Source organism: Pelophylax lessonae (assembly GCF_965119305.1).
Source record: "Pelophylax lessonae genome assembly, chromosome: 3".
NCBI classification, from domain to species: domain Eukaryota; kingdom Metazoa; phylum Chordata; class Amphibia; order Anura; family Ranidae; genus Pelophylax; species Pelophylax lessonae.
The window spans coordinates 23,116,109-23,143,203 of record NC_138770.1 but is presented as its reverse complement, the minus strand read 5'-3'; the positions used below and the strand labels follow the sequence as shown (position 1 = coordinate 23,143,203).

The following is a 27,095-nucleotide window of genomic DNA, read 5'->3' as shown; positions in this document are numbered from 1 at the left end:
AACAAACATAAGTTTAACTGGCATGGTAATAAAACTAGCATGATTAGTGAGATAAGATAGAGGGAGAGTTGAAGACAGGGGAAGGTGGGGGGGATAGTCAAGGAGGGGGTCGTAAAACTGTAGGATAATGAGAAAGGAAACCCATATCTAAATTTAAGCCGTTATTTTTTGTGTCAAAAAGAAGTATCATTCTTAGTTCAAAAGTTTTCCTTTCCTGCATGGTTCTGAAATTCCCTTTAAGAACTAAAACATTGAGGTCTTCTATAGTGTGGTTCGGTTGTGAAAAATGATGTCCCACAGGTGTACAGAAACTATCTTCTTTATGTTCCTTGATGGTATGTCTGTGCAAATTCATCCTCACCTGCAACTTCTGTCCTGTTTCACCTACATAAGATTCTTTGCTACATCTTTTGCATTGGATGAGGTACACAACATTACTGGAGGTGCTGGAAATCATCCTCTTATCCTGAGGAACCTCAGACTGTGAGGGACAGTGCTGGACCATTGTATTCCTTTTATCCTGAGGAACCTCAGACCGTGAGGGACGGTGCCGTGCTTCCAACACATAAGAGGTTTTCCTGTACTGAGTGTGGATAATGTTTTTCACGGATATCCCATCTATACACACATCAGAGATTACACACGGGGGAAAAGCTGTATTCCTGTCCTGAGTGCGGGAAATGTTTTTCAGACAAATCCAGTTTTTACAAACATCAGAAATTGCACACGGGGAAGAAGATGTATTCCTGTCCTGAGTGTGGGAAATATTTTTCACAGAAGGCCAGTCTTTACACACATCAGAGATCTCATACGGGTGAGAAGCCGTATTCCTGTCCTGAGTGCGGGAAATGTTTTTCAGTGAAGTCCAATCTTAACATACATCCGAGATCTCACATGGGTGAGAAGCCGTATTCCTGTCCTGAGTGTGGGAAATGTTTTTCACTGAAGCCTAATCTTTACAGACATCAGAGATCTCACACAGGGGAGAAGTCACTTTCCTGTCCTGAGTGAGGGAAATGTTCCTCACTGAAGTCCTGTCTTCCTGTACATCAGGGATCCCACACAACCCTGGAGGTGTATTAGTGCCTTGAGTGCGGGAAATGTCTTCTATATGAATGTTGCTGGATATGTGGGGAAGAAGCACACCCTGATATACACCTCAGATATATTCCATGGCTGATCTTCATTATGTAAGAAACACTTCATAAGGAGATCAGAGATCACCAGAGACATGGATGAAGTGTTGTCCCGTGTTGGCCATTGATAGCTGGAGAAAAATAAAAATGGAATCCTTACCTTTCATTGGCTGAGTACATTTTGTGGTTTAACCTTTCACAAACACTTAGAGGTCTATTTTTAAAAATAATAATTGAACGAAGGTGACCAGTATTTGCCCAGCCATGATGAATGTTGGGCATATTTCATTACGTAAAGTGACTTCCTTGGCTCCATCTAGTGGCCACAATGCGGTATTCATATAAATCATATAAACCCCCACTGAACTATAAATAATGAATATCAAAACCAGATTTAAGATCCTAACGTGAAATCTGCCCTCATAATAACCCCTCAAATTTAAAATATATATTCAGTACAGTGTGTATGTATGTATATATGTATGTATATGTATATATGTATATATATATATATATATGAAGATTTTGCTGATGTCATATGGCGCTAATAAAGTTTACCCAAAACTATTGTAAGAATTTATAATACAATGTGATATAAATAAATAATAGGATGTGAATCCCCAGAATTCTTAGACCCTCCTCAGTGAATAAATATATAAGATAATCTGATAGAATATGTCCTTATTAGTACAATCCAGCCCACATAATGTGTAACTCTCCGTATTCACCAATCCATCTTCATATATTTGTGGTCACCACTGTGACTGGAATACTGGAGTGCAGCCCACCCCCCATTGAAGGACTTACACTCACCAGATAAATATGCCTGAAATTAGTGGATTTGGGATAAAACAGCATAAAATCCGGAATGGATGGATGAGCCGAGCACGGCCTCCCAGTATATCCTCCTCCGAGCCTCAGAATTCCACTGGATCTCCAGCTTCTGATTTCCCTCCAACTATGTGACTGCTCCGTCTCATCATATATACGGCACGGATCTTCCTAAAAAGAGCATTAAAGCCTCAATAGTATGATAATGTAAAAACCGTATTACTTTTATGTATAAAATACATTCACATAAGAAACAATCAGCATAGCCCAGCAAATACCTGGCAATACCGCAGTCCTCTCTCCCTGTCCAGAGGCTGTCAGTGTGTATACGGCTGTTCTCCCTGTCCAGCGGCTGTCAGTGTGTATACGGCTGTTCTCCCTGTCCAGTGGCTGTCAGTGTGTATACGGCTGTTCTTCCTGTCCAGCGGCTGTCAGTGTGTATTCGGCTGTTCTCGCTGTCCAGCGGCTGTCAGTGTGTATACGGCTGTTCTCCCTGTCCAGCGGCTGTCAGTGTGTATTCGGCTGTTCTCGCTGTCCAGCGGCTGTCAGTGTGTATACGGCTGTTCTCTCTGGCCAGCGGCTGTCAGTGTGTATTCGGCTGTTCTCGCTGTCCAGCGGCTGTCAGTGTGTATACGGCTGTTCTCCCTGTCCAGCGGCTGTCAGTGTGTATACGGCTGTTCTCCCTATCCAGCGGCTGTCAGTGTGTATACGGCTGATCTCCCTGTCCAGAGGCTGTCGGTGTGTATACGGCTGTTCTCCCTGTCCAGCGGCTGTCAGTGTGTATACGGCTGTTCTCTCTGTTCAGCGGCTGTCAGTGTGTATAAGGCTGTTCTCCCTATCCAGCGGCTGTCAGTGTGTATACGGCTGTTCTCCCTGTCCAGCGGCTGTCAGTGTGTATACGGCTGTTCTCTCTGTCCAGCGGCTGTCAGTGTGTATACGGCTGTTCTCTCTGTCCAGCGGCTGTCAGTGTGTATACGGCTGTTCTCCCTATCCAGCGGCTGTCAGTGTGTATACGGCTGTTCTCCCTGTCCAGTGGCTATCAGTGTGTATACGGCTGTTCTCTCTGTCCAGAGGCTGTCAGTGTGTATACGGCTGTTCTCCCTGTCCAGCGGCTGTCGGTGTATACGGCTGTTCTCCCTGTCCAGCGGCTGTCAGTGTGTATACGGCTGTTCTCCCTGTCCAGAGGCTGTCAGTGTGTATACGGCTGTTCTCTCTGTCCAGAGGCTGTCAGTGTGTATACGGCTGTTCTCCCTGTCCAGCGGCTGTCAGTGTGTATACGGCTGTTCTCCCTGTCCAGAGGCTGTCAGTGTGTATACGGCTGTTCTCCCTGTCCAGCGGCTGTCGGTGTGTATACGGCTGTTCTCCCTGTCCAGCGGCTGTCAGTGTGTATACGGCTGTTCTCCCTGTCCAGCGGCTGTCGGTGTATACGGCTGTTCTCCCTGTCCAGCGGCTGTCAGTGTGTATACGGCTGTTCTCTCTGTCCAGCGGCTGTCAGTGTGTATACGGCTGTTCTCCCTGTCCAATGGCTGTCAGTGTGTATAAAGCTGTTCTCCCTGTGCAGTGGCTGTCAGTGTGTATACGGCTGTTCTCCCTGTCCAGCGGCTTTCAGTGTGTTTACGGCTGTTCTCCCTGTCCAGCGGCTGTCAGTGTGTATAAAGCTGTTCTCCCTGTGCAGTGGCTGTCAGTGTGTATAAAGCTGTTCTCCCTGTCCAGCGGCTGTCAGTGTGTATACGGCTGTTCTCCCTGTCCAGCCTCTGTCAGTGTGTATACGGCTGTTCTCCCTGCGCCAGCCACCCCTGATCACCACCACTCATCTCTGCTGGCCCACACACATAGTAAAGCCACATCTGTAATGCATTTCAACAGCCCTTCTCAAAGGGTGCGGCTACGAATTTCGAAGCATGTGACGTTCTTTTTCAAGTCTAGGATCAAGTAAGGCATGGGTGTCCAACCTTTTGGCTTCTCTGGGCCACATTGAGTGTAGAGAAATTTCTCGGGCCGCATATAAAATATATACAATAGTTAAGGTATATAAGTAATAAAATGCCGCTGCGCCCTTCCCGTGCCCTCGCACTAATTTAACACAACTAGAGGATGATGAAATGAAATGGAATCAATATACAGAGGTTTACTTCTTCTGAGTGATAATAAAGGAACACTCTAACCACCATGACCACTTCAGTGATTTAAAGTGGTCATGGTGGTAGGAGTCAGAAACACTGCACATGCTCCCCTCCCCCCCTCCCCTCTGAGGCAGCCTCTTCCTACCGTTAGTTGGCAGCTGCTGTGGCCGTGCCCCCGACCTGACTTCCTTCCTCCCCAGCAAAAAAAAAATTGTCAGGGGGCAGTGGGCCCCATTGCCTGAGGTTCTGGGCCGCAGGTTGGACATGCCTGAAGTAAGGAGTGTGCATGCTCTGAAACATGTAGCCATGCCCAGTAATCCTCCAATTGTGATGTCACTTCTGCCCGGTGGGCGGTGCATTCCAGCATGGTTCTTAGGCAGGCCGAGGGACCTGTCAGCACTGGCGCTGTGTACACCTCATGGAGAACACTCGTAGAGAGACGGACACATTTATTACAGTGACTTGCTTTTTTATGAAGAGCGCAGAGCTTACTTATACATGTGCATTGCCAATTGTGTTCCAAAATGAACAATAAATATGTCTTTATACTGCACTTAGAAGGCCTCTCCCTCTTACTTATTTACTTTCTGTGTAGCCCCCTCTAGTGTGCTATCAGTTTAGGTACAGACAAATTTATTGACTCATGGTAAGTGTGAGCCCGGAATCTTGGTCAGGGTTTACTGCAGGTCAGGCTGGATGACTCACAGAGAAGACTCCCAATGCTCAGGGGTCTTCACCAGAGGGAAAGCCAACCAATGTCACATCACATACATGGTCCAATGCCCGGTAGATGCAGCCCTCCTTGGATGGTGAAACTACAAAAACAAAGAAGCAGAAGGCGCAGACCCCTAGTGCATTACCTGAGTAACAGCGGAATTTATTAATATAAAAAGCAACCAATAAAATGCATACTCACAAAGGTGCAGAAATATACAGCATGTACATGGAAGGATACATGAGGTAGAAAATCCAAGTGCTTCTGCGTCCTCACATAAGCACACTAACGTGTTTCGGGGGGCACACCCTCTTCTTCAGAGCTGTGCTAACCAGCACAACCAAATACCTTGTGTTTAAATGCAGCAAAGCACACTGAAATGTGTGTAGACCTTACCGTCACCAGGACCATAATGTGGCATAGCAATTTATTTACCTTTTTAATGCAGTTTTTAAAATGATTTTTTCAAGTTATTTTCCACATGTATTCTATATTGTGGTCATGGTGTCTATATGGGGTCGGTCACACTCATTCTAAGTGTTCTATCAAACTTTCTCATGAGTATCAGTACCAAATATATTTTTTGAAATGTTTTTAGATAGATTGTGTCATACATTTGAGAATAATCCCCCATAATGCCCGGTGTTTACTGCATACAGACATACGTTGGTGCTGGACACACATGGGGGATCATTCATGTACAGAGGTGTGTGTACATCCATTGTAATTACACACAATTTTTATTGTATTTTTATTCATTTTTTTTTCTCCTTCCATGTATATTTAAACTGCCATCTCAATTAATTAACTTTTATTATTATATTTTCTTTTTTTAATTTATTTTCTATTTTTATTATTTTCTCAAATCCTTTTTCTTTTTTTCCGCCTGTGACCACTGCTGGGGGGACACTTATGTGTTTACTGTGTTAGACCGGAAGTTACGGTTATATTACTTCCGTTTTCCGGCCAGTACACTGGGGCTTCCAAGTGCCGGTGCTTTTATCATCAATATTGTCACATTGCGGCTGTTCCCCCTGGTATTTGGCCCTTATGCCCCCGGTTACTGCTTTTCCATTGCCCCTGGGGAACACAGGAGAGAACACAGCAGCACACCTGAAACCAGGAGTGCGGCTTCACTTCCAGTTTCCGGGATCCCGGCAGCTTGCGGTCCATGGCCAGCTGACAGCTTGCCGGTTCTCACAGTGGCAATGGGGAGACAGAGCACAGAGGGGTCCCAGTGCTGATGATTCCTGCAGGGCCCAACCATCTGGAGCTGGTAACATCTCTCCGCTGATTGCCACAGCTTCCGTCTACATATACATTTAATATATCAGGTTTTTTTTTTTCAGCTCCTCCCTTCCTGCTTGTTGTTGGCGGATTTCGGTGTGCTTTGCTGCATTTAAACACGAGATATTTGGTTGTGCTGGTTAGCACAGCTCTTAAGAAGAGAGTGCGCCGCCCAAATGTGTTAGCATGCTTATGTGAGGTCGCAGAAACACTTGGATTTTCTGCCTCGTGCATCCTTCCATGTACATGCTGTATACTTCTGCACCTATTCGAGTATGCATTTTATTGGTTGCTTTTCATATTAATAAATTCCATGTTTACTGATTATGCACTAGGGTTTGCACCTTCCCCTTCTTTGTTTTTTGTGGCTGATTTCACTTTTGTTGCCAGCGGTTTAGACATTAATGGCTGTGTGTTGAGTTATTTTAAGGGGACAGTAAATTTACACTGTTATACAAGCTGTACACTCACTACTTTACATTGTAGCAAAGTGTCATTTCTTCAGTGTTGTCACATGAAAAGATAGAATAAAATATTTACAAAAATGTGAGGGGTGTACTTACTTTTGTGAGATACTGTATATATACCAGAAGAGAGAGAAACAAAGGGGGAATCAAAAAATGCCTAATCGTTTGTTATTATTGTTTGTTTTAGATATTGTGATTTTATATGGATTTATCTCATAAGAATATACTCTTGGATCCTGAGGAAGCTCTGTTCAGCGAAACGCGTAGATTCACAAGATGTACTTTAAACAGATATTGTATTATTTATATGATTTGATATATATTGTTGTTTGTTATAATCTATAAACATGTATTATCCTTTTTCATCAATTTTTGGTCTTTGGATGTGGGGATTTGAATGTGCCTGTCTATTAATACCAATGTTTGGTAGACTTACTCCCTCCTTGTCTCATTCCTTTCCCTTCCCTCCCTCCATCCTTATTAGTCACCTACCAACCTGGTTACATAACTATTTCATAATTTATCCCAGGGGACGGTGCCATTTATTTACAGATAGACCCTTCCTCTCCACACAATCTACACATCAGTAGGGTAATACTTCCATCTTTGGTAATATTGAATGTCGTACCTGAAAATATAAAAGAGTACCCTCATCCAAAAGAGGAGCACTTTAGGACAAGTCCACCATATGTGTAGAAACGTGTCCATCTGGCCACACCCCCTGAAGCAGGAGGCCGACGAGCCCGGGGGATGACACCAATTTCTATTATACTTAGCGCCATCAAATGGGCAAATGCACATTTTTAGTTTCAAATGAATGGTTGGTTTAACCACTTAGGCTCCGGAAGGTTTTACCCCCTTCATGACCAGAGCATTTTGTTGCTATTCACCACTGCGCTACTTTAACTAGTAACTGCGAGGTCATGCAAAACTGTACACAAATGACATTTATATCATTTTTTTCACACAAATAAAGCTTTTTTTGTGGCCTTCGATCACAACTGGGTTTATTTTTTATTACATAAACAAAAATCAAACATTTTGAAAAAAAATATATATATTTCTATAACAAAATATATCCAATAAAAAAAATTATTAAAAAAAAAAAATTTGAATGTCTGCAAAAGTTTAGGTCCAACTGTATTCTGCTACATGACTTTGGTAAAATAAAAAATCCCATGAAGTGTATATTAATTGGTTTGAGTGAAAGTTATAGTCTACAAACTATGGTGGAATTTACGCAGCTATGACGTTATACTGGTAATGGTGGTGATCAGCAAATCATAGTGGGACTGTAATAGTGTGGTGGACAATTTGGCGCTAGCTGACATTCACTGGGAGGGGCATTAACTGACACCGACATCACTAGTGACACTAATACATCAATAATAATACTATACTGTCACTGTACTAATGACACCGGCTGGGAAGGGGTTAATATCTAGGGGCAATCAAATGGTTACCTGTGTGCCTAACAATGTGTAGTGTGTGTAATCTGTGCTGCTTTCACTAACCACCCTTTGTTTTTTCCCTGATTTACAGAAAATTAATTGGACGAATGTGACAAACATTCATTCAGCTGTTAAAAATTCTGGCTGCATTTTAATTAACACAGTGATTTCCTATGATCACCAGCTCCATCTAGTGGCCATATTACGGTATTTTTCCTGAAATACCTCCATCAGTAAAAATAGTGCAATAAAGCATTATGGCCACTAGATGGCGCCAATGATCATAGGAGATAAAAATATTGCCAAAACTTGTCACAGCTGGGTGAATGTTGGTCACACTCATTTAACTATTTTTGTATTTTTAAATAGACCTCTAAATGTTTCTGAAAGCTCACATCACAAAATGTACTCAGCCAATGAAAGGTAATGATTCTGTGACAGACCTAACCAGGACAGAGGCTTTTGGAGAGGACTGAGAGCAAGCCTCTTACCCAGTGACTATGGGCCCTGTCATTTAAGGGAACACTACTCTTTGGAAGGTGTATGCCTGGGGGATCCGTGGAGTGGTCTTGTTTCTGATTCAAGTTTATGTCTCCCCAAAACACACAGACTCCGGGAACTGGAGGTTCCATGTCCATATTTGGGGCCTCTATGTCTCAAACCAGCAATGACTGTAGATGTTATGTAATCAGCTCAAACCACTGGGGCCTCCTGCTATAACGTGTTTATGGTAAGTAGATCTCTCCCATTGTTCCATTGTCTCTGTCTGTCTGCTAGTATTGTCCCCTCCACCTAGGCTGGTTTAAGTGACCAGTTAATTAGCTCATGTTAAGTATATCACTGTAAGTTATCAGTTGCTAGAGGGGGGAGCATAGTTCATGTTGGCTGTTCCTTAGTTATGTTAATTATATTCTTGTTTACAGTTTGTATTGTTAGGGTAATATGATCAGGAGAGGATGTCCTCCTGTACAGTATGAAGTATGTGTCTGAGCTTCAATAAACAGTCATTCCTTTGGATTTTACCTCACATCTTGTCTGTGTACGATGTTTGGGGTAAAAGGGGCTGCTATTAGTTCTCAGTCTGCTCGGAAGGGTTTGGCAGAAGGAAGCACCTAGTCGGGGTGCCAAACGGTTCCGCCACTGACTCCATTTTTATTTTTCTACTGCCGTCAATGGCCAACACGGGACAACACTTCATCCAGGTCTTTGGTGATCTCTGATCTCCTTATGAAGGGTTTCTTACATGATGAAGATCAGTCATGGAGTATATCTGAGGTGTATATCAGGGTGTGCTTCTTCCCCACATGTCCACCAACATTCATATAGAAGACATTTCCCACACTCAAGGCACTAATACACCTCAAGGGTTGTGTGGGATCCTTGATGTACAGGAAGACAGGACTTCAGTGAGGAAGAATTCCCTCACTCAGGACAGGAAAGTGGTTTCTTCCCTTTGTGAGATCTCTGATGTCTGGAAAGACTGGACGTATCTGAAAAACATTTCCTGCACTCAGGACAGGAATACGGCTTCTCCCCCGTGTGAGATCTCTGATGTTTGTAAAGATGAGACTTCTGTGAAAAACATTTCCCACACTGAGGACAGGAATATGGCTTCTCCCCCGTGTGAGACCTCTGATGTGTGTTAAGAATGGACTTCTGTGAAAAACATTTCCCACACTCAGGACAGGAATACGGCTTCTCCCCCGTGTGTGACCTCTGATGTGTAACAAGGTTTGATTTTCGTAAAAAACATTTCCCACAATCTGAACAGGAAAATGGTTTCAGCCCCGTGTGCAGTTGCTGATGTGTGTGAAGATGGGAATTCTGTGAAAAGCTTTTCCCACACTCAGGACAGTTATATGGCTTCTCCCCCGTGTGACATCTCTGATGAATAACAAAATATATTTTTGTTGGAAAACATTTCCCACACTCAGGACAGGAATAAGTCTTTTCATCCATGTGAGACTTCTGATGTCTGGCAAGACTGGACATCTGTGAAAAACTTTTCCCACACTCAGAACAGGTAAGTGGCTCCTGCCCCATGTGCGATCTCTGATGTCTGTAAAGAATGGACTTGTCTGAAAAACATTTTCCGCACTCAGGACAGGAATATGGCTTCTCCCCCGTGTGAGATCTCTGATGTAGGATTAAATGGGACTTTCGTGAAAAACATTTCCCGCACTCATTACAGGAATATGGCTTTTCCCCTGTGTGTAATCTCCGATGTGGGTAAAGACTGGACCTGTCTGAAAAACATTTCCCACACTCAGGACAGGAATATGGCTTCTCACCTGTGCAAGATATTTTGTGCACATCAAGATTGCATTTAAAATGGAAACACTTCCCGCACTCAGTACAGGAAAACCTCTTTGTTGGAAGGATGGCACTGTCCCTCACAGTCTGAGGTTCCTCAGGATAAGAGGAATAAGATGGTCCGGCAATGTCCCTCACAGTCTGAGGTTCCTCAGGATAAGAGGAATATGATGGTCCATCTCCACTGTGTGGTGCCGGATGGACATTTAAGGTAGCCGGGTTTTCTCCTGGACTATACTGTGTGATGTCCTCATCTTCCACTTTACAGTCTGGAGACAAAGTGAGACAATCCTCTGAGGTTTTCCTCATCTCCCGTCCATCTACTAAAATAGAGATAAAAAGATTATTACTAGACATCAGCAGATTGGTTCCCCTAAACCAGGACTCCACCCACATCAGACAACTTTGTCTCTGAGGATCTTACAATCCCACCATTTCCACCAGTTCCAGGTAACTAGTAAATGGGTTCTCTGATCTCCTACCAGTTCATTTCTTTTTTCATGGACCTTAGTCAGAGAGTGAGGAAACACCGAGAACTGTCTTTTATAGGACTGACAGTGATGAGGGGATTATAGGACGAGTGTCCCCTCCCCCTCTATCACTCATTGCCATCTTCTCAATACAAGAAGTCCCGCGCTTCTTTATTTAGTCATGAACAACAGCGGGGCTGAGCCCCACCAGAGGTCAGAGAGTGAGGATGAAGACTGGACTGATTCTGAAGACCTCCATCATTGGGTTACTGACTCCTCCCTCATTATCACTTTCTGTTTAAGGTTCCAAAGTTTGAGGATATTATCACATTATTATCAACATGTAAATGTCTGTGCGTCAATCGAATCATTAGATATAAAATGTCCAGCTGGTAGAAAATGGGTGCAAAAGAAATAAAGCCTATGTAATGTACAACTTATTATATAGGATACAAAAGTTAGGACTATACAGTATCGGAATTATGTACAACATAGAGTATATAGTGCAGGGGTCAGGAGTAAGTAATGTACAACATAGAGTATATAGTACAGGGATCAGGAGTATGTAATGTACAACAAAGTATATAGTGCAGAGGTCAGGAGTGTGTAATGTACAACATAGAGTATATAGTGTGGGGGTCAGGAGTATGTAATGTACAACATAGAGTATATAGTGCAGGGGTCAGGTGTATGTAATGTACAATATAGAGTATATAGTGCAGGGGTCAGGAGTATGTAATGTACAACATAGAGTATATAGTACAGGGATCAGGAGTATGTAATGTACAACAAAGTATATAGTGCAGAGGTCAGGAGTGTGTAATGTACAACATAGAGTATATAGTGTGAGGGTCAGGAGTATGTAATGTACAACATAGAGTATATAGTGCAGGGGTCAGGTGTATGTAATGTACAATATAGAGTATATAGTGTGGGGGTCAGGACTCATAATATTGGTATTCATAATCAGTGGAAGCTTATATGTTACTTGAGACAAATTGCAGAGGTCCCACACCACTGCCTCCCATCTCCTGAGCCTGCACTCAGTGACTTGGGTCTAAGACTATACACACGGCACAGCCAGCAGATATCAGAGCAAGCAAATCTGGGAAATCTGCTGTCAGAGATCTTGCTAGGCCTGGGCACTCTGGACCAATCAGTGAGCAGTATGGGTGGAGGAATGTATTTAGTGTTAATGACCCACCTGTGCTGATCTCTGTAGGAGTGTCCTCCTCTATAAATGTCCCCGTTATTCCATCCTCCTCCATAGACTGCTGATCATCCCTCACATACGTCTCTTCTTCTTCTGCTTTAACCTCAACTTTTATATCTATCAGATCTTCACCCTAAAAAAATGAGAATGAGAGAAAAATCATCTGTAAAATATAAGCTCACAAAAAATAATCCTCACATCATCTCCACAAGTCCATGTTCTAGATACTCCATCGCACCAACCTTGTAACAGTGAGGGATGGTGTGACCTTCCTGTGTGGAATCCCGGGAATACAGAGGACGGGGACATCTCTCTGGTGGGTTCCTGGTATTAGGTGGCTCCATCATATCCTTGTGTCCTTCTGACAACTCCTCCATCACTCCATACTCCTCATCCTCCTCTTTATACTCTTCTTTAACATCAATATTATCATCCCCGAGGTTTCCACTCTGAATATATAATAAAACATTCATTGTAACAAACATGCTGTGTATAAATCAGAACTACCAATCATTGTCACTCATCTACCTGAGTACACTGCCGGGGTATAAGATTAATACTTCTAAGATCGAGGATCTTTCTATCAACATTCCTCCCACAACTCTGGGCACCTTACAATCCGCTTACTCGTATCACTAGTGTACCTGTTCCCTCAAATACCTCGTTATTCATGTGACACCTTCTCCTCATTATACTAAGCTAACCTTCCTTCTTTATTTCATGACATACATTTATCCCTGAAACAATGGGATGCTTACTGTATAATATCTCCTGGCTAGGCACGGTAAATGTCCTCAAAATGTGGTTCCTCCCCAAACTGCTGTACCTATTGGAGACTCTCCCGGTCCAAGCCCCTCTTTCTCAGCTGAAATTGCTGCAAAGTACCTTTGTTACATTTATATGTCACCATAAGTCCCATCGCATAGCACAATCCACTTTGCTTTGGCTGAGATCTAGGGGCGGTCTGGGAGCTCCTGACCTGTTAACCACTTCCCATCCGGGCCAATTCTGGCATTTCTCTCCTACATGTCAAAATCATCATTTCATTGCTAAAAAATTACTCAGAACCCCCAAACATTAAATATATATATTTTTAGCAAAGACCCTAGAGAATAAAATGGCGGTCGCAGCAATTTTTCAAACACAATTTCTTTGGAAAAAATACACTTTAATAAATTTTAATGCAAAAAAAAAAAAAAAAACAGAATATTAAAAGTTTATGTTATGTCGAGTAATTAGATATCAAACACATGTGTCATGCTTTAGAATTGCACACACTCGTGGAAAACTACGATACTTAAAAATTTCCATAGGTGGCGCTTTCTAAACAGGTAACCTGTAAACATTTTGAGTTACAGAGGAGGTGTAGTGCTAGAATTATTGCTCCCGCTCTAATGTTTGCAGCGATGCCTCACATGTGTGGTCCGAACATCGTTTATATATGCGGGCGCAACCTAAGTATGCGTTTGCTTTTGCGTGCGAGCACGGGGGACAGGAGTGCTTTAAAAACGTTTTTATTATTTGTCTCTTTTTTTTATTTGTACACCAACTCTTTAATTTTGTTTTGATCACTTCTATTCCTATTACAAGAAATGTACACATCCCTTGTAATAGGAATAAGGTGTGACAGGTCCTCTTTATGGAGAAATCTGGGGTCACGTAGACCCCAGATGTCTCCTCTACCCGGGAAAGCATGATAAAAAAGTAGTGGTCTCTGCTTTCCAGGATGAAAACCTGGCAGTGCTTACATCTGCCAGCGCCGGAAGTGATGTCATGATGTTGCTTTCGGCCTCCAAGGAGCATAGAGATGGCCGGGGACTATCCAGTCTCTGATCAGCTCTATAGTAATCAGTCGCCGGATCCGTTTTCCAGCTCCCCGATCGCATTGGGAGAGCCCCGGGAGAGGCATTGAAGGGCAGTGGAGGATGTCCCGCTGCATATAAAAGCAATCAAGCATCTCATGAGCTGCTAGGATGGCTTTAACAAGATAGGGAATAGCTGGCTGAAAAGAAAGATATCTGGATGATGCCTGCAGCTGCACCCATCATCCAGATATCCCCACTTCAATCCAGTCATGTGAAACGCATCTACTGTTCTACCCTGCTGTACCTTGTACCACCTATGTGAATAACGGAACTTTTCTTCATTGGATTCCGTGGTGGTGTGCAGCCATTTTCTTCTTCAATGCTTCTCCTGGTGGGGAGCCGAGGTTCAGCACCCACCTTGAATCGTGGACTTTGACTAGCCTGAGCGGTGTTCTCTCATATGACGGCCTTCCGGTGGGAAGTGGTTAAATTATTATTATGCCTCTCACCTCTACACTTTTATGTCCTGGTCTGTCCATCCCCCACCCAGTCACTGGTCTGAAATAGAATTTGGGCTTATCTACCCCCCTCACCCATGCCCTTTATTATTGTCAGCTGTCTCCACCATGTCCTCTCCACTGAAACAATCCTCCTCCCCTATGCTATTTATGTTGTCCATATGGAAAAAATGTTGCACACGGTATTTTCTTTCTTCACCATGTTCTCTCCTGCTTAACCTTTTTATATAATCCTTCAATCCCAGACTCCCTGTCCTATGGAAGGATCCTGCCCTGGGCCGAAGCCAATAGATTTTAGTTGCTTCATTTTAAACAAACATGTATACCGAGCGCTGAGGGCACAGATCATAGATGGATTCATGGGAAGACCAGGACAAACCTATGCAGCTGTCAAATACACTTTGTATAGTGCAAGATACAGGCATACACAAAACAAAAGACCACGCTAGGTGCCCCCAGTGGTCACTAGAAGGAGAATTAGCTGCAGGACTGTGAAAACAACAGCCAGGTCTATTAAGGGTAAAAGTCTCACAACAGTTTATTAACCACGATGTGGTGGATAAGAACAGTCAAGGTAATTAAAAATCCAACAATACCTCTGCAAAAGGTCCCTGGGCATTAATGAAAGGGCTGATAGAGGGACGCCAATCCAAAAGCCCTGGGAAATACGATATTGCCACTTGGGGAACCAGATGGAGCGCAGCAACGGGCTCGGGTGACATCACGGTTGGCCAGTGGGCGGGAGCAGGAAGAACCAGAGGAAGCCTCGGGGCCCCAGCATGTAACACAAGCTTGAACAGTTGCCGTAATGACAAGTTTCGCACCCATGCACTTTATCAAGTCATGATATATCATGCTATAATATCTATATACCCTCTTCATGACGTAATCCCTATATACCCTCTTTATGCTTGTGATGGACCCCGTACTCAAGAAAAGCATGTCTGCCATATAAGCTTCCCTTGCCTGGTACCAGCACGATCCAAGATCCCTTAGCCCACCCAGTCACTTGTCAAGACATCAGTGTAGGGTGGTAAGAAGCATAAGACTGTTTATTCAAACACAGGCACAAAGAGTTATACTCTCTGGGACAATCCCCCCTCCCCTTTAGTAGCTAATCCACATACACATCCCATAATAGGTTGATCCCAAGGCAGACAGAAACAATAGAACAATGGGATACAGGCACTTAACAACAACAAACCCCACCCCACCCCACCTCAAACTGTCTAGCAATGGTCTATTAGATAAACTCCTACAAGCACCCTGAAAATGTCAAACCAATGTATCATAATATATTTCTTGAGGGATATTGTTCATAAATATTATGGTCCTAAGTGAAAGAGCCCCCTTCATTCATTCAACACAAACCACACATATAGAACCTATAGTTCTATATGTGTGAAAAATATAGTTATAGGATAACCGGGGTAACAGGAAATGCTGAGTCCAGTGTGGTTGTACTGTGAGTCTGGTTAGTGCAGACCCAACTGGGTTTCTGGGTCACCCTGTGCCCCTAATAGACACAGGGTGACTTACACATAGGAGGGGCAGGGGGAGCCGGGCAAGGAGTTTCCTGACCTCTCTAAAGTAATCTGGGTTCCACAAGCCCCCCGCCCAAAGTAACTCCCGTCACAATGCTGTAATATCTATATACCCTCTTCATGCTGTTTGCGTAATTCAAACCATTGACTATTTTCCTCTTTATTTTTGGGAAATTCAATAAAAATAAAATTACAAAAAATAATTCCCAGCACCCCTCACCTCTCCAGTCAGCAGCTCCATCATCTTCTTGGTGACTTCTAGAATCTTCTGCATGTTGTGTCTCTCAGGATTTAGGGAGTCACATGGAGGCACTGTGATGGTCATTCGATCACCTGACTTCAGAGGAGGAAATCTCTGTATTGAGGAACCAATAGGAATATCATGTTAGAGTCCCAGAATCCTCCTCACCTCTCCGGTCAGGTCTGTGTTTTATTTATAGAGATAAGAGTGGTCATGTGACCTCCCAGAATCCTCCTCACCTCTCTGGTCAGGTCTGTGTTTTATTAATAGAGATAAGAGTAATGTCATGTGACCTCCCAGAATCCCCCTCACCTCTCCGGTCAGGCCTGTGTTTTATTAATAGAGATAAGAGAGATGTCATGTGACCTCCCAGAATCCTCCTCACCTCTCCAGTCAGGTCTGTGTTTTATTTATAGAGATAAGAGAGATGTCATGTGACCTCCCAGAATCCTCCTCGCCTCTCCGGTCAGGTCTGTGTTTTATTAATAGAGATAAGAGTGATGTAATGTGACCTCCCAGAATCCTCCTCACCTCTCCAGTCAGCAGGTAGATGATCTCCAGGGTTAGGTTTAGTATATTCTCAGTCATGTGACTCCGGTCCTCCTCCATCCTCATTTGATGTATACAGGTCTCCTTGTAGATGGATAACTTTGGGAAATGAAGGTAAGAATTATTTGGATTGTATTAGTCACACAATAATAGGATGGGGATGTGTGGGGGTAGTGGGAGGGTTGCTGTACATTCAAGAACTCCTGTCCCCAGGGGAGCACATTTATTATTATTATTATACAGGATTTATATAGTGCTGACAGTTTACGCAGCACTTTACAACATGAGGGCAGACAGTACAATTAGATTACAATTTATTACAGGAGGAATCAGAGGGCCCTGCTCATTAGAAATCTAGGTGGAGGGGTCAAGTGATAGAAAAGGTAATAACTGTGGGGGGATGGACTGATGAAGAAAATAAATGTACAGTTGATAGGTGTGGGCACAATATGCTTCTCTGAAGAGAAGGAGATAGTCGGACAGATTGATGTAGGGAGTTCCATAGGATAGGAGAGGCTTGGGAGAAGTCTTGGAGACGAGCATGGGAGGAGGTGACAAGGGAGCAAGAGGGCAGGAGGTCTTAGGAGGAACAAATTAAACAATTTGGTTGGTATTGTGAGACCAGGTTAGTGATGTAGCTGGGAGCAGAGCCGTGGATAGCTTTGTAAGTTGTTGTTAGTATTTTGAATTTATTTCGTTAGGTGAGTGGCAGCCAATGGAGGGATTGGCAGAGAGGGGTAGCAGATGCTGAGCAGTTTGTAAGGTGGATAAGTATTGTAACAGCATCCATGACAGACTAAAAGGGGGATAACCTATGTAAGGGTAAGCCAATGAGAAGAGAGTTGCTGTAATCGAGGTAAGAGATGATTAGGGAGTGAATTAGGAGCTTTGTGGTGTCATTGGTTAGGAAGGGGTATATTTCAGAGATGTTGTGGAGGTTGAAGCGGAAAGCTGTGGATAGTGAATGGATACGGGGCTGATAGGATAGTTCAGAGTCCAGGAATACACCTAGCACCTTGGCATGCGGGGATGGGGTGATAGTTGTGCCGTTGATTGGGACAGAGAAATTAGGGGAAGAGGCTTGTGAGGGAGGAAATAATATGAGCTTGGTTTTGGATGGATTGAGTTTGAGGAAGTGGTGTGACATCCAGGCTGATTTGTCTGTTAGTAAATTAGTAATGCATGAGGAGATGATGGAGTGAGCTGAAGGATAGAAAGATACATTTTTGTGTCGTCAGCATAGAAATGGTATTGAAAGCCATGAAAGGCAATCAACTGACCCAGAGAGGAGGTGTAGACTGAGAATAGGAGAGGTCCAAGAACAGAACCTTGGGGAACCCCGACAGAGTAAGGAAGAGAAGAAGAGGGAGTCGAATTGTAGATGACACTGAAGGTGCAGTGTGATAGGTTGGAAGAGAACCAGTGAAGAGTGCGGTCACAGAGACCAAAGGAGTGGAGTTTTTTGAAGAGGAGGGGTGGTCCACTGTATCAAAGGCAGCAGAGAGGTCCAGGATTAGGAGTATAGAAAAGTTTCCATTGGTTTTAGCTGTTCTCTGTAAGGAGAGCAGTTTCTGTGGAGTGTTGAGAGCGAAATCCAGACAGAAGGGGATCGCAAAATTTGTTCTCAATCAAATGGTCACACAGTCAGTTGTAGACCAGGCTTTCAAGGAGTCTGGAGGAAAAGGGGAATGAAGGAGGCAAGCATGGGGTCCAGAGAGGGCTTTTTAAGGATAGGGGTGACTAGTGCATGTTTTAGAGAGTTGGGGAAGGTGCCAGAAGAGAGGGAGAGATTTAGGATGTGGGTTAGAGAGTGTAGAATAAAGCCAGAGGGTGACTGTAGCACTTGCGCGGGAGCAGGGTCCAGGGGGCAGGTGGGAGTTAGAGAAAATTTAGCAGCCTCATCAATAGCTGCAGGATTGAATGGGGGAGGTAATGATTGGACATGGGGTGTTAAGTGGGGGATGTATCTGTACATTGGAGATCTCTTCATGAATTGCATCAATCTTATTGTTGAAGTGATTGGTGATCTCCTGGGCAGTGAGTGAGTTGGAGAGTGGAGGAAGAGGAGGACGAAGAAGAGAGTTGAAGGTAGAGAAGTGTTGTCTGCTTGGCAGTGAAGAGGCAAGAGTGGCATTTTCGGAGGGCAGATTTATATTGGTTGAAGTCATTCTGGGACTTAGTCTTACACCACAGGTGCTTAAGAGTGCAGCTACGTTTTCTGAAATGTAGTTGCGCTCTTAAGGACGTTTTGCATAGGGGTAGGTGGGTGAAGTACCTGTTAGGAGCTGCGTAGGTCTGGAAGAGTGAGTCCAGAGAAGGCCATCATGGGGGAGGGAAGCAGGAGAAGCAGTGTCGGATTCACAAAGCCAGATTTCAGTAATGGCAAATAAGTTAAAGTAATTTGTGATAAAGAGGTCATGGAGGGAGGTGAGTTTGTCACAGGCAGAGCGGGCATTCCAGAGGGCTCAGGAGAAGGGGAGATTGGTTTTGGGAAGAAGAGTAAAGGAAAACAAGTTTTGTGGATTGCGGCTGCTGCCAGAAGGTTTAGGGTGATGGGAGCATTGGGCACAGTTATATGATCAGACTATTAAGAGGGCAGAGATTTAAAGATAAGTATCATCATCTGCTGGAGATAAAAGACGTCACAGTGATTATGGAGGAAGAGGATGGACATGACGGGGGGGGGGGGGGTTACTGGGTGTAAATAGAAAATAAAATCTTATTACCTCCTCTGCTGCCACCTCCAGCAATGTCTTCTCTCTACTTCCTCCCAACTCACCGCTCACCCGGAACTTCCTGTCTGTATTCCATAGAGACTTCCTGTCTGGGGAGAAGTGAGATCACCACCTTGTGGAGCTCAGAGGAACTGCAGCCCTGAGAAACAACTCGGCCTTATGCTGTGTGTATGTACTGTATATCCTTATAGATGGGTCATCTCCACTCCCACCAAGGGGGATAGAAATATATTACTGCTCGGGGGGAGATATTTTGGCCCCTTTAATTTTGCAGTAAAATTGATTGCAGATTTAGTCATGTAGAACATCTGTTATATGGATACAAAGAACCCCAGCCGAGAGTAAAGGGTGGAAATGGCTCCTGATCCCCAGATTTGGGCAATTATGTCCCCAATATAAATTGAAAAAAACCTGCGCTATATGTAACAGCCAAATACCTACAAAAATAACTTATACCGGACTGCTGCTGTAACAAAGGTAAGTATTCCCTTTATCAACTAGAAGAGCATTATGTGTCACAGCGCTGTCCTATTGTGTGTGCACATAAATTATCACAAATACACTAAAATATGTGGACAGGGCCGGGAAAAGGGGTGGGCAGGATGGACGGCTGCCCTGGGTGTAGTGGTTTTATTGCAGGAATGGGGGCACCCTGACCCTAACCCTAAGGGAGGGGGGCTGCAGTTTGTCATCTTTGCCCTGGGCCCTTGATCACCTTGTCCCGGCACTGTATGTGGATACCTTCATATATAAAGTGCTAGGAGTTTAAAATAATATTCGCTGCGGATCTACTGCTCCCACTTTACACCTACTTCATTGATCTTTTGGTGTTTATCAATAGATGAAGTAAACTGAATCATGTGCAAATTTATATACAACATAAAGTGCTTTGTGCTCAAGATGCTGTTCCCTGCAGATCCACTGCTCCCCCTTTGCACCTACTACTTTAATCTCATAATATTTGCTGCTATATTAAATAACCTAAAAACCTGTGCAAATCCATGTAATCATACAACATTGTGTGCTCAATATAGTGTTCTCTGCAAGTCCACTGCTTCCACTTTGCATCTACTTCTCAAAAAAAAAAGTCCACAAATGAATGAAAAGTTGATAAGGTGTGAAAGTTCTCCGTGCTCCAAACTGTGCCAGCTGTAGTGTAGCCACGCCTTCTTCCACCTCTTACACACGTGATGGCGAGGGTGCCCCCTTAGTTGTGCTTCCCCACTCACGAGAGCAATATGACTCCCAGCTTTTCATCTACCAGAGTCACAAACATCCTTCACACTCTCCTCACCTCCGATGGCAAAGGAACTGGATCCTCCTCGCTCACTCCTGCAAGTCTGCTGCACTTTCTGTCAGTCTCCCTCCTAGACTCGGCTTCCTCCTCCGACCGCTGTTCCAGCAGGAGCTCCGCCTCTTCATACACACTCAGGGAGGAGAGAAAGGGGAAGGATATACAGTACATACACACACAGCACAAGGCCGTGTTCACACTACCAGACGGTTCTCAGGGCTGCAGTTCCTCTGAGCTCCACAAGGTGGTGATCTCACCTACCCAGACAGGAAGTCTCTATGGAATACAGACAGGAAGTGATGTCAGGTACAGACAGGAAGTGATGTCAGGTACAGACAGGAAGTGGTGTCAGGTACAGACAGGAAGTGATGTCAGGTACAGACAGGAAGTGATGTCAGATAAAAAAAAAGATTTTCCGGTTGAAAGGTCAGTTGGGAGGAAATAAAGAGAAGCCATTAGTGGAAGTGGCAGCAGAGGAGGTAATAAGATCTTATTTTCTATTTACACCCAGTAATCCGCCCGTCATGTCCGTCCTCTTCCTCCATAGTCACTGTGATACATAGTCCAGCAGATGATGATACACACATATATAGTGTGGAAACCTAGATTAACCCCTTCAGGGTCAGAACATTTCCCAACTTACGGGGCCGGAACATTCTCCTCATTCTTATTTCTCGATTACTCTTTTTATATTATTTTCACATACATAGAGCTTTCTTTTGGTGGGTTTTGATCACCTCTGGGTTTTTAGTTTTTGCTCTATAAATGAAGGAAGACTGAAAGTTTTGAAAAAAAAAATAGTTTAATGTTTCTTCTTGCCATACCCACCTTACCAGTTCATCCTTACCTCAGAGTAAGTTGCGATATTCATTATGTATCAATACATTTATGCTACACTAAGCCTGCGCCGCTCTCTCCTGCTTTATATTCCTAGAAATTCCTACTGTACCCATCTCGGGACAGGATGCCCAGAAATATTGTACCCACTGTATCCACCTCAGGACAGGATCCCCAGAAATCCCCACTGTACCCATCTCAGGTCAGGATCCCCAGAAATCCCCACTGTACCCATCTCAGGTCAGGATCCCCAGAAATCCCCACTGTAACCATCTCAGGTCAGGATCCCCAGAAATCCCCACTGTACCCATCTCAGATCAGGATCCCCAGAAATCCCCACTGTACCCATCTCAGGTCAGGATCCCCAGAAATCCCCACTGTACCCATCTCAGGTCAGGATCCCCAGAAATCCCCACTGTACCCATCTCAGGTCAGGATCCCCAGAAATCCCACTGTACCCATCTCAGGTCAGGATCCCCAGAAATCCCCACTGTACCCATCTCAGGTCAGGATCCCCAGAAATCCCCACTGTACCCATCTCAGGTCAGGATCCCCAGAAATCCCCACTGTACCCATCTCAGGTCAGGATCCCCAGAAATCCCCACTGTACCCATCTCAGGTCAGGATCCCCAGAAATCCCCACTGTACCCATCTCAGGTCAGGATCCCCAGAAATCCCCACTGTAACCATCTCAGGTCAGGATCCCCAGAAATCCCACTGTAACCATCTCAGGTCAGGATCCCCAGAAATCCCCACTGTACCCATCTCAGGTCAGGATCCCCAGAAATCCCCACTGTAACCATCTCAGGTCAGGATCCCCAGAAATCCCACTGTAACCATCTCAGGTCAGGATCCCCAGAAATCCCCACTGTACCCATCTCAGGTCAGGATCCCCAGAAATCCCACTGTAACCATCTCAGGTCAGGATCCCCAGAAATCCCACTGTAACCATCTCAGGTCAGGATCCCCAGAAATCCTCACTGTACCCATCTCAGGTCAGGATCCCCAGAAATCCCCACTGTACCCATCTCAGGTCAGGATCCCCAGAAATCCCCACTGTACCCATCTCAGGTCAGGATCCCCAGAAATGCCCACAGATATACAGGCACCCGGCCACCTTCCTTCACTACACCTACCGAGGAGAAGAAGATAGATGATCTTGCCATACCCACCTTACCAGTTCATCCTTACCTCAGAGTAAGTTGCGATATTCATTATGTATCAATACATTTATGCTACACTAAGCCAGCACCGCTCTCTCCTGCTTTATATTCCTCATAGCCCCTCCATGCTCCAGCTGGCAGCCGCCAAACGTGGCCCCCCCTACCACCTATTGGAATCCTTTCTCCACTGCTCCACCCCCCCCCTCTTATTTATCCACCCTCCCCATTTTTGTTCCCCCCCCTCCTTACTTTGTACTACTCACCAATACTAGAGAGCGCCATGACATCACCCACATTCGGAATTTCTGGGAATCCTGACCTGAGATGAGTACAGTGGGGTTTCTGGGGATCCTGTCCTGGAGTGAAGCACAGGCGAACAACTCCCGTGGATTGCAGAGTGCAGAAGATAACACGGGAAGAAGTTGGCTGGGTATCAGAGTGATAAGGGAGCATCGGGATGTCTCCTAGGCAATACTCTCCCACCAGAAATGAACCTCCTCTCTGTACCAATCAGCTCCTCAGGCTCTCTCCTTCCAGTTCTTGCAGCTCTCCATACAGACATGTGTCAGAGTGCTTCTCTGAGCCGGTCAGATTCCTCAGTAAGGAGGTATGGTGACAGTGGAGGCATTTGGGCCATTTAGAGACAACCGAAGGGCAGGATGTGGATCTTGGACTGCAATTTTGCAGGCCAGCATACAGAGTGCACTGGTCAGAAGTCTATATTATACAGCCCAGTTATCATATACCTTGTAAAGATGTTGCAGAGGTCTCTCTTGCACCTCCTACCCAACACTCCTGAAGGTGTTGGTGGGTAGAGCTGGTAGTTGCAGTCTTCAGGACATGATTCGGGAGCAGCTTGGCAGCAGAAGATGGAAGCAGGACCAGGAGGCAAGCATGGGTCAGCAACAGCCAGGCTGTCAGGGACCAAATCAGCAGGTAGAGAAAGTCCAGGAGACAGGCCAAGATCAGTAACAGCTAGGCAAAGCACTACAGAAGCAGTAGGCAAAGACAAGTCCTGTAAACTGGCCGGAGTCAGAGTAATCAGATGAAACAGGAGCAGAAGCGAAGTCCAAGGGCAAGTCAGGTCATACAAAAATAAGCAGGTACAGCAGACCGTACGCTAATTTTTATGTGCGCATGCATGTGTGCGCGCTCGCCCACAAGCGTATGTGTGTCAAACTTACACAGCACATCTAACATTGCTCCTTCGCTTAGAAAAATGAGCATGTGTGCAACGTGCATGCACATGAGCATAGGTCTACACTGGATTTCTGGTGCTGGGAATCTGATTTACCTTACTAGTGTACAAAGTGTAGTAGTCAGGAATATGTCATACAGCCCCAGCATACAGAGTGCAGTAGTCAGGAGTATATCAAATGCAGCCCACCATGGAAAGTGCCATGGTCAGGGGATGTCATATGCAAACCAGGATACAGAGTGCAGTAGTCAGGAACATGTCATATACAGCCCAAGGTAAAGAGTGCAGTGATCTGGAACATGTCATATACAGCCTAAGGTACAGAGTGCAGTGGTCAGGAACATGTCATATACAGCCCAAGATACAGAGTGCAGTGGTCAGGAACATGTCATATAAAGCCCAAGGTACAGAGTGCAGTGGTCAGGAAAATATCATAGCTCAAGGTACAGAGTGCAGTGGTCAGGAAAATATCATAGCTCAAGGTACAGAGTGCAGTGGTCTGGAACATGTCATATATAGCTCAGGGTACAGAGTAAGATCTCTTGGAACTGTTCTGGCCCCAGACCTGGAAATTCAGATGATGTACAGTTACGTGATTCTGCGCAAAACAGCCGCCCTGCCACATTACAAGTATGTGGGGCGGTCAAAGAAAAAAAGTCTCGAGAGAGGCTATGACCCAGTGGATTGCATGGGGAACTTCTGGGCCCAGCTGAGGACATTTAAGGCCTTAAGATTGAAGATGTGGTGGATGTCTCCTCTTGGTTTGTGAACTGTGTTTAGAGTAGATCTCTTGGAACTGTTCTGGCCCCAGACCAGGAAATGCAGATGACGTACATTTACTTGAATCTGCGCAGAACAGCCGCCCTGCCGCAGTTCAAGTATGTGGGGTGGTCAAAAAAAAAGTCTCCCTGATAAAGAGAGAGGCTATGATCTGGTGTATAACATGTGGAACTCCTGGGCCCAGCTGAAGACCTTTAGGGCCTTCAAATTGAAGATGTGGTGGATGTCTCCTTTTGGTTTGGGAACTGTGGACAGAGTAGAACTCCTGGAACTCTTCTGGCCTTAGCTCAGTGAGATAGAGTTTGGAAGACCAATGTCATAGACAGGTTGCCAAAAAGTTTAGGGCTTTAGAAAGGGCCTCCAATGGCTGTCAATGTGGTGCCTTCTCCACTCTCCATCTCACTAATAAAACCCCAATGGATGACTCTCTATGAACTGATCACATTCCAATCACCGATCATCTAATCATTGGTAAAAAAGAAGACTCGGCACAGAATATTGTACGAAGACTTTTTATTGTACAAGATCAGAATAAGCGATTACCACACAGTAATGATATGAATAAAATAAAGCTTAAATCTTTTATAATAGAATTAACAAATGTGTTAAATGTATTAATAATCATACATTGGTTGGACCAAAAAAAAGCCGGCTACTTCAATAAATCAAAAAGGATCAACACGAAGCAACCAATAAAAAAGGTTCACCAGTGAAAGATAAATCCTGATTGGCTGCTGTGGGTTAATGCATTTTACAGTGAACTTTTTCCATCCAGTAGGTTAGATCTATATACATATTTATAAGTAGAACACAAAAAGAATAAAGCATTTCCCGTTAGGTCCTCTTACAGTTGCATGATAGGCCAAGTATTGTCATGATTGCTCGCTTGTTGCCCCATGTATTGTCATAATTGTTTGTCTGTTGCCCCATGTATTATGATGATTGCCCACCTGTTGCCTCACGTATTGTCATGATTGCCCATTTGTTGCCCCATGTAGTTGCACGATGGACCATGTATTGTCACGATTGCTCTCTTATTGCCCTATGTATTGTAATAATTGCCTATTTGTTGGCTTGTGTATTGCCTGTCTATTGCCTCATTTATTGTCATGATTATCCATCTGTTGCCCCATGTTCTCTGATGATTGCCCACTTGTTACGCCATGTATTTTTAGGAATGTCCATCTGTTGCCCCATGTATTGTGGTGTTTGCCCACTTTTTCACCATTGTATTATCATGATCACTGTTGCCTCATGTATTGTGAGGATTGCCCACTTGTTGCCCCATGTATTATCATCAATACCCACCTGTTGCCTCATGTATTGTCACAATTGTCCATCTCTTGCCCCATGTATTGCGATGATTGCCCAATTGATGCCCCATGTATTGTCATGATTGCCCAATTGCTGTCCCATGTATTGTCATGATTGCCCAATTGCTGACCCATGTAATGTCACGAATGCCCAACTGTTGCCCTGTGTATTGTCATGATTGCCCACTTGCTGCCCCATGTATTGTCAGGATTGCTCCCTTATTATCCCAGGTATTGTCATGATTGTCCATCTTTAGCCTAATGTATTGTCATGATTGCTCACTTGTTGCCCCATGTAATGTGATGATTGCTCACTTGATGCCCCCTGTAATGTGATGAGGGCCGATATTTTTTCAACAATTTATTTTTCTTTTTTAGTGTAGTTGTGAGGTCTTTGTTACCCCAGATCTCACTATAAAGAGGACCTGTCATGCCTATTTCTACTGCAAGGGATGTTTACAAAAAACAATGTAAAAATAAAAAATAATAAATAAAATAAATAGGAAAAAAAAATTAAAGTGCCCTGTATCAGTTAGCTCGCGTGCAGAAACAAATGCATACGCAAGTCCCGCCCACATATGTAAACAATGTTCAAACCATACATGTGAGGTATTACACGATCGTTAGAGCGAGAGCAATAATTTGAGCCCTAGACCTCCTCTGTACCTCTAAGCTGGTAACCTGTAGAAATTTTTAAAGTGTAGCCTATGGGGATTTTTAAAGAACCGTAGTTTGTCGCCATTCCGCGAGCATGCGCGATTTTGAAGCATGACATGTTGGGTATCTGTTTACTCGGCGTAACATTATCTTTCACATTATGGAAAAAAATTGGGCTAACTTTACTGTTTTCTTATTTTGTAATTCAAAAAAGTGAATTTTTTTCCAAAAAAAATTGCGTTTGGAAGACCGCTGTGCAAATACTGTGTATTAAAAAAAAATATTGCAACGCTCTCCATTTTATTCTCTAGGGTCTCTGCTAAAAAATATATATATATAATGTTTGGGGGTTCTAAGTAGTTTTCTAGCAAGAAAAAAGAAAGAATTTTAGCTTGTAAACACCAAGTGTCAAAAAATAAATAAAAATAGTCCGGTCTTATGTGGTTTATAATATC

The 27,095-nt window shown here is 44.1% G+C and overlaps 2 protein-coding genes across 2 annotated transcripts in view; one reads left to right on the top strand and one right to left on the bottom strand.

The window, feature by feature from the left end:
• Positions 1–9,279: 9,279 nt before the first annotated feature.
• LOC309550722 (uncharacterized protein) overlaps positions 9,280–27,095 on the bottom strand; it is a 41,642-nt gene continuing 23,826 nt past the window's right edge. The window contains exon 2 of the mRNA XM_082251059.1: positions 9,280–10,301. Within this exon, the coding sequence (XP_082107185.1) occupies positions 9,433–10,301 (869 nt within the window). The 3' untranslated portion in view covers positions 9,280–9,432. The remainder of the gene's footprint in view (positions 10,302–27,095) is intronic.
• The window catches only part of LOC309549773 (gastrula zinc finger protein XlCGF66.1-like), a gene marked incomplete at its 3' end in the record, with an annotated part of 313,385 nt that continues 307,447 nt past the window's right edge, over positions 21,158–27,095 (top strand). Inside the window, exon 1 of the mRNA XM_082250283.1 lies at positions 21,158–21,171. The remainder of the gene's footprint in view (positions 21,172–27,095) is intronic.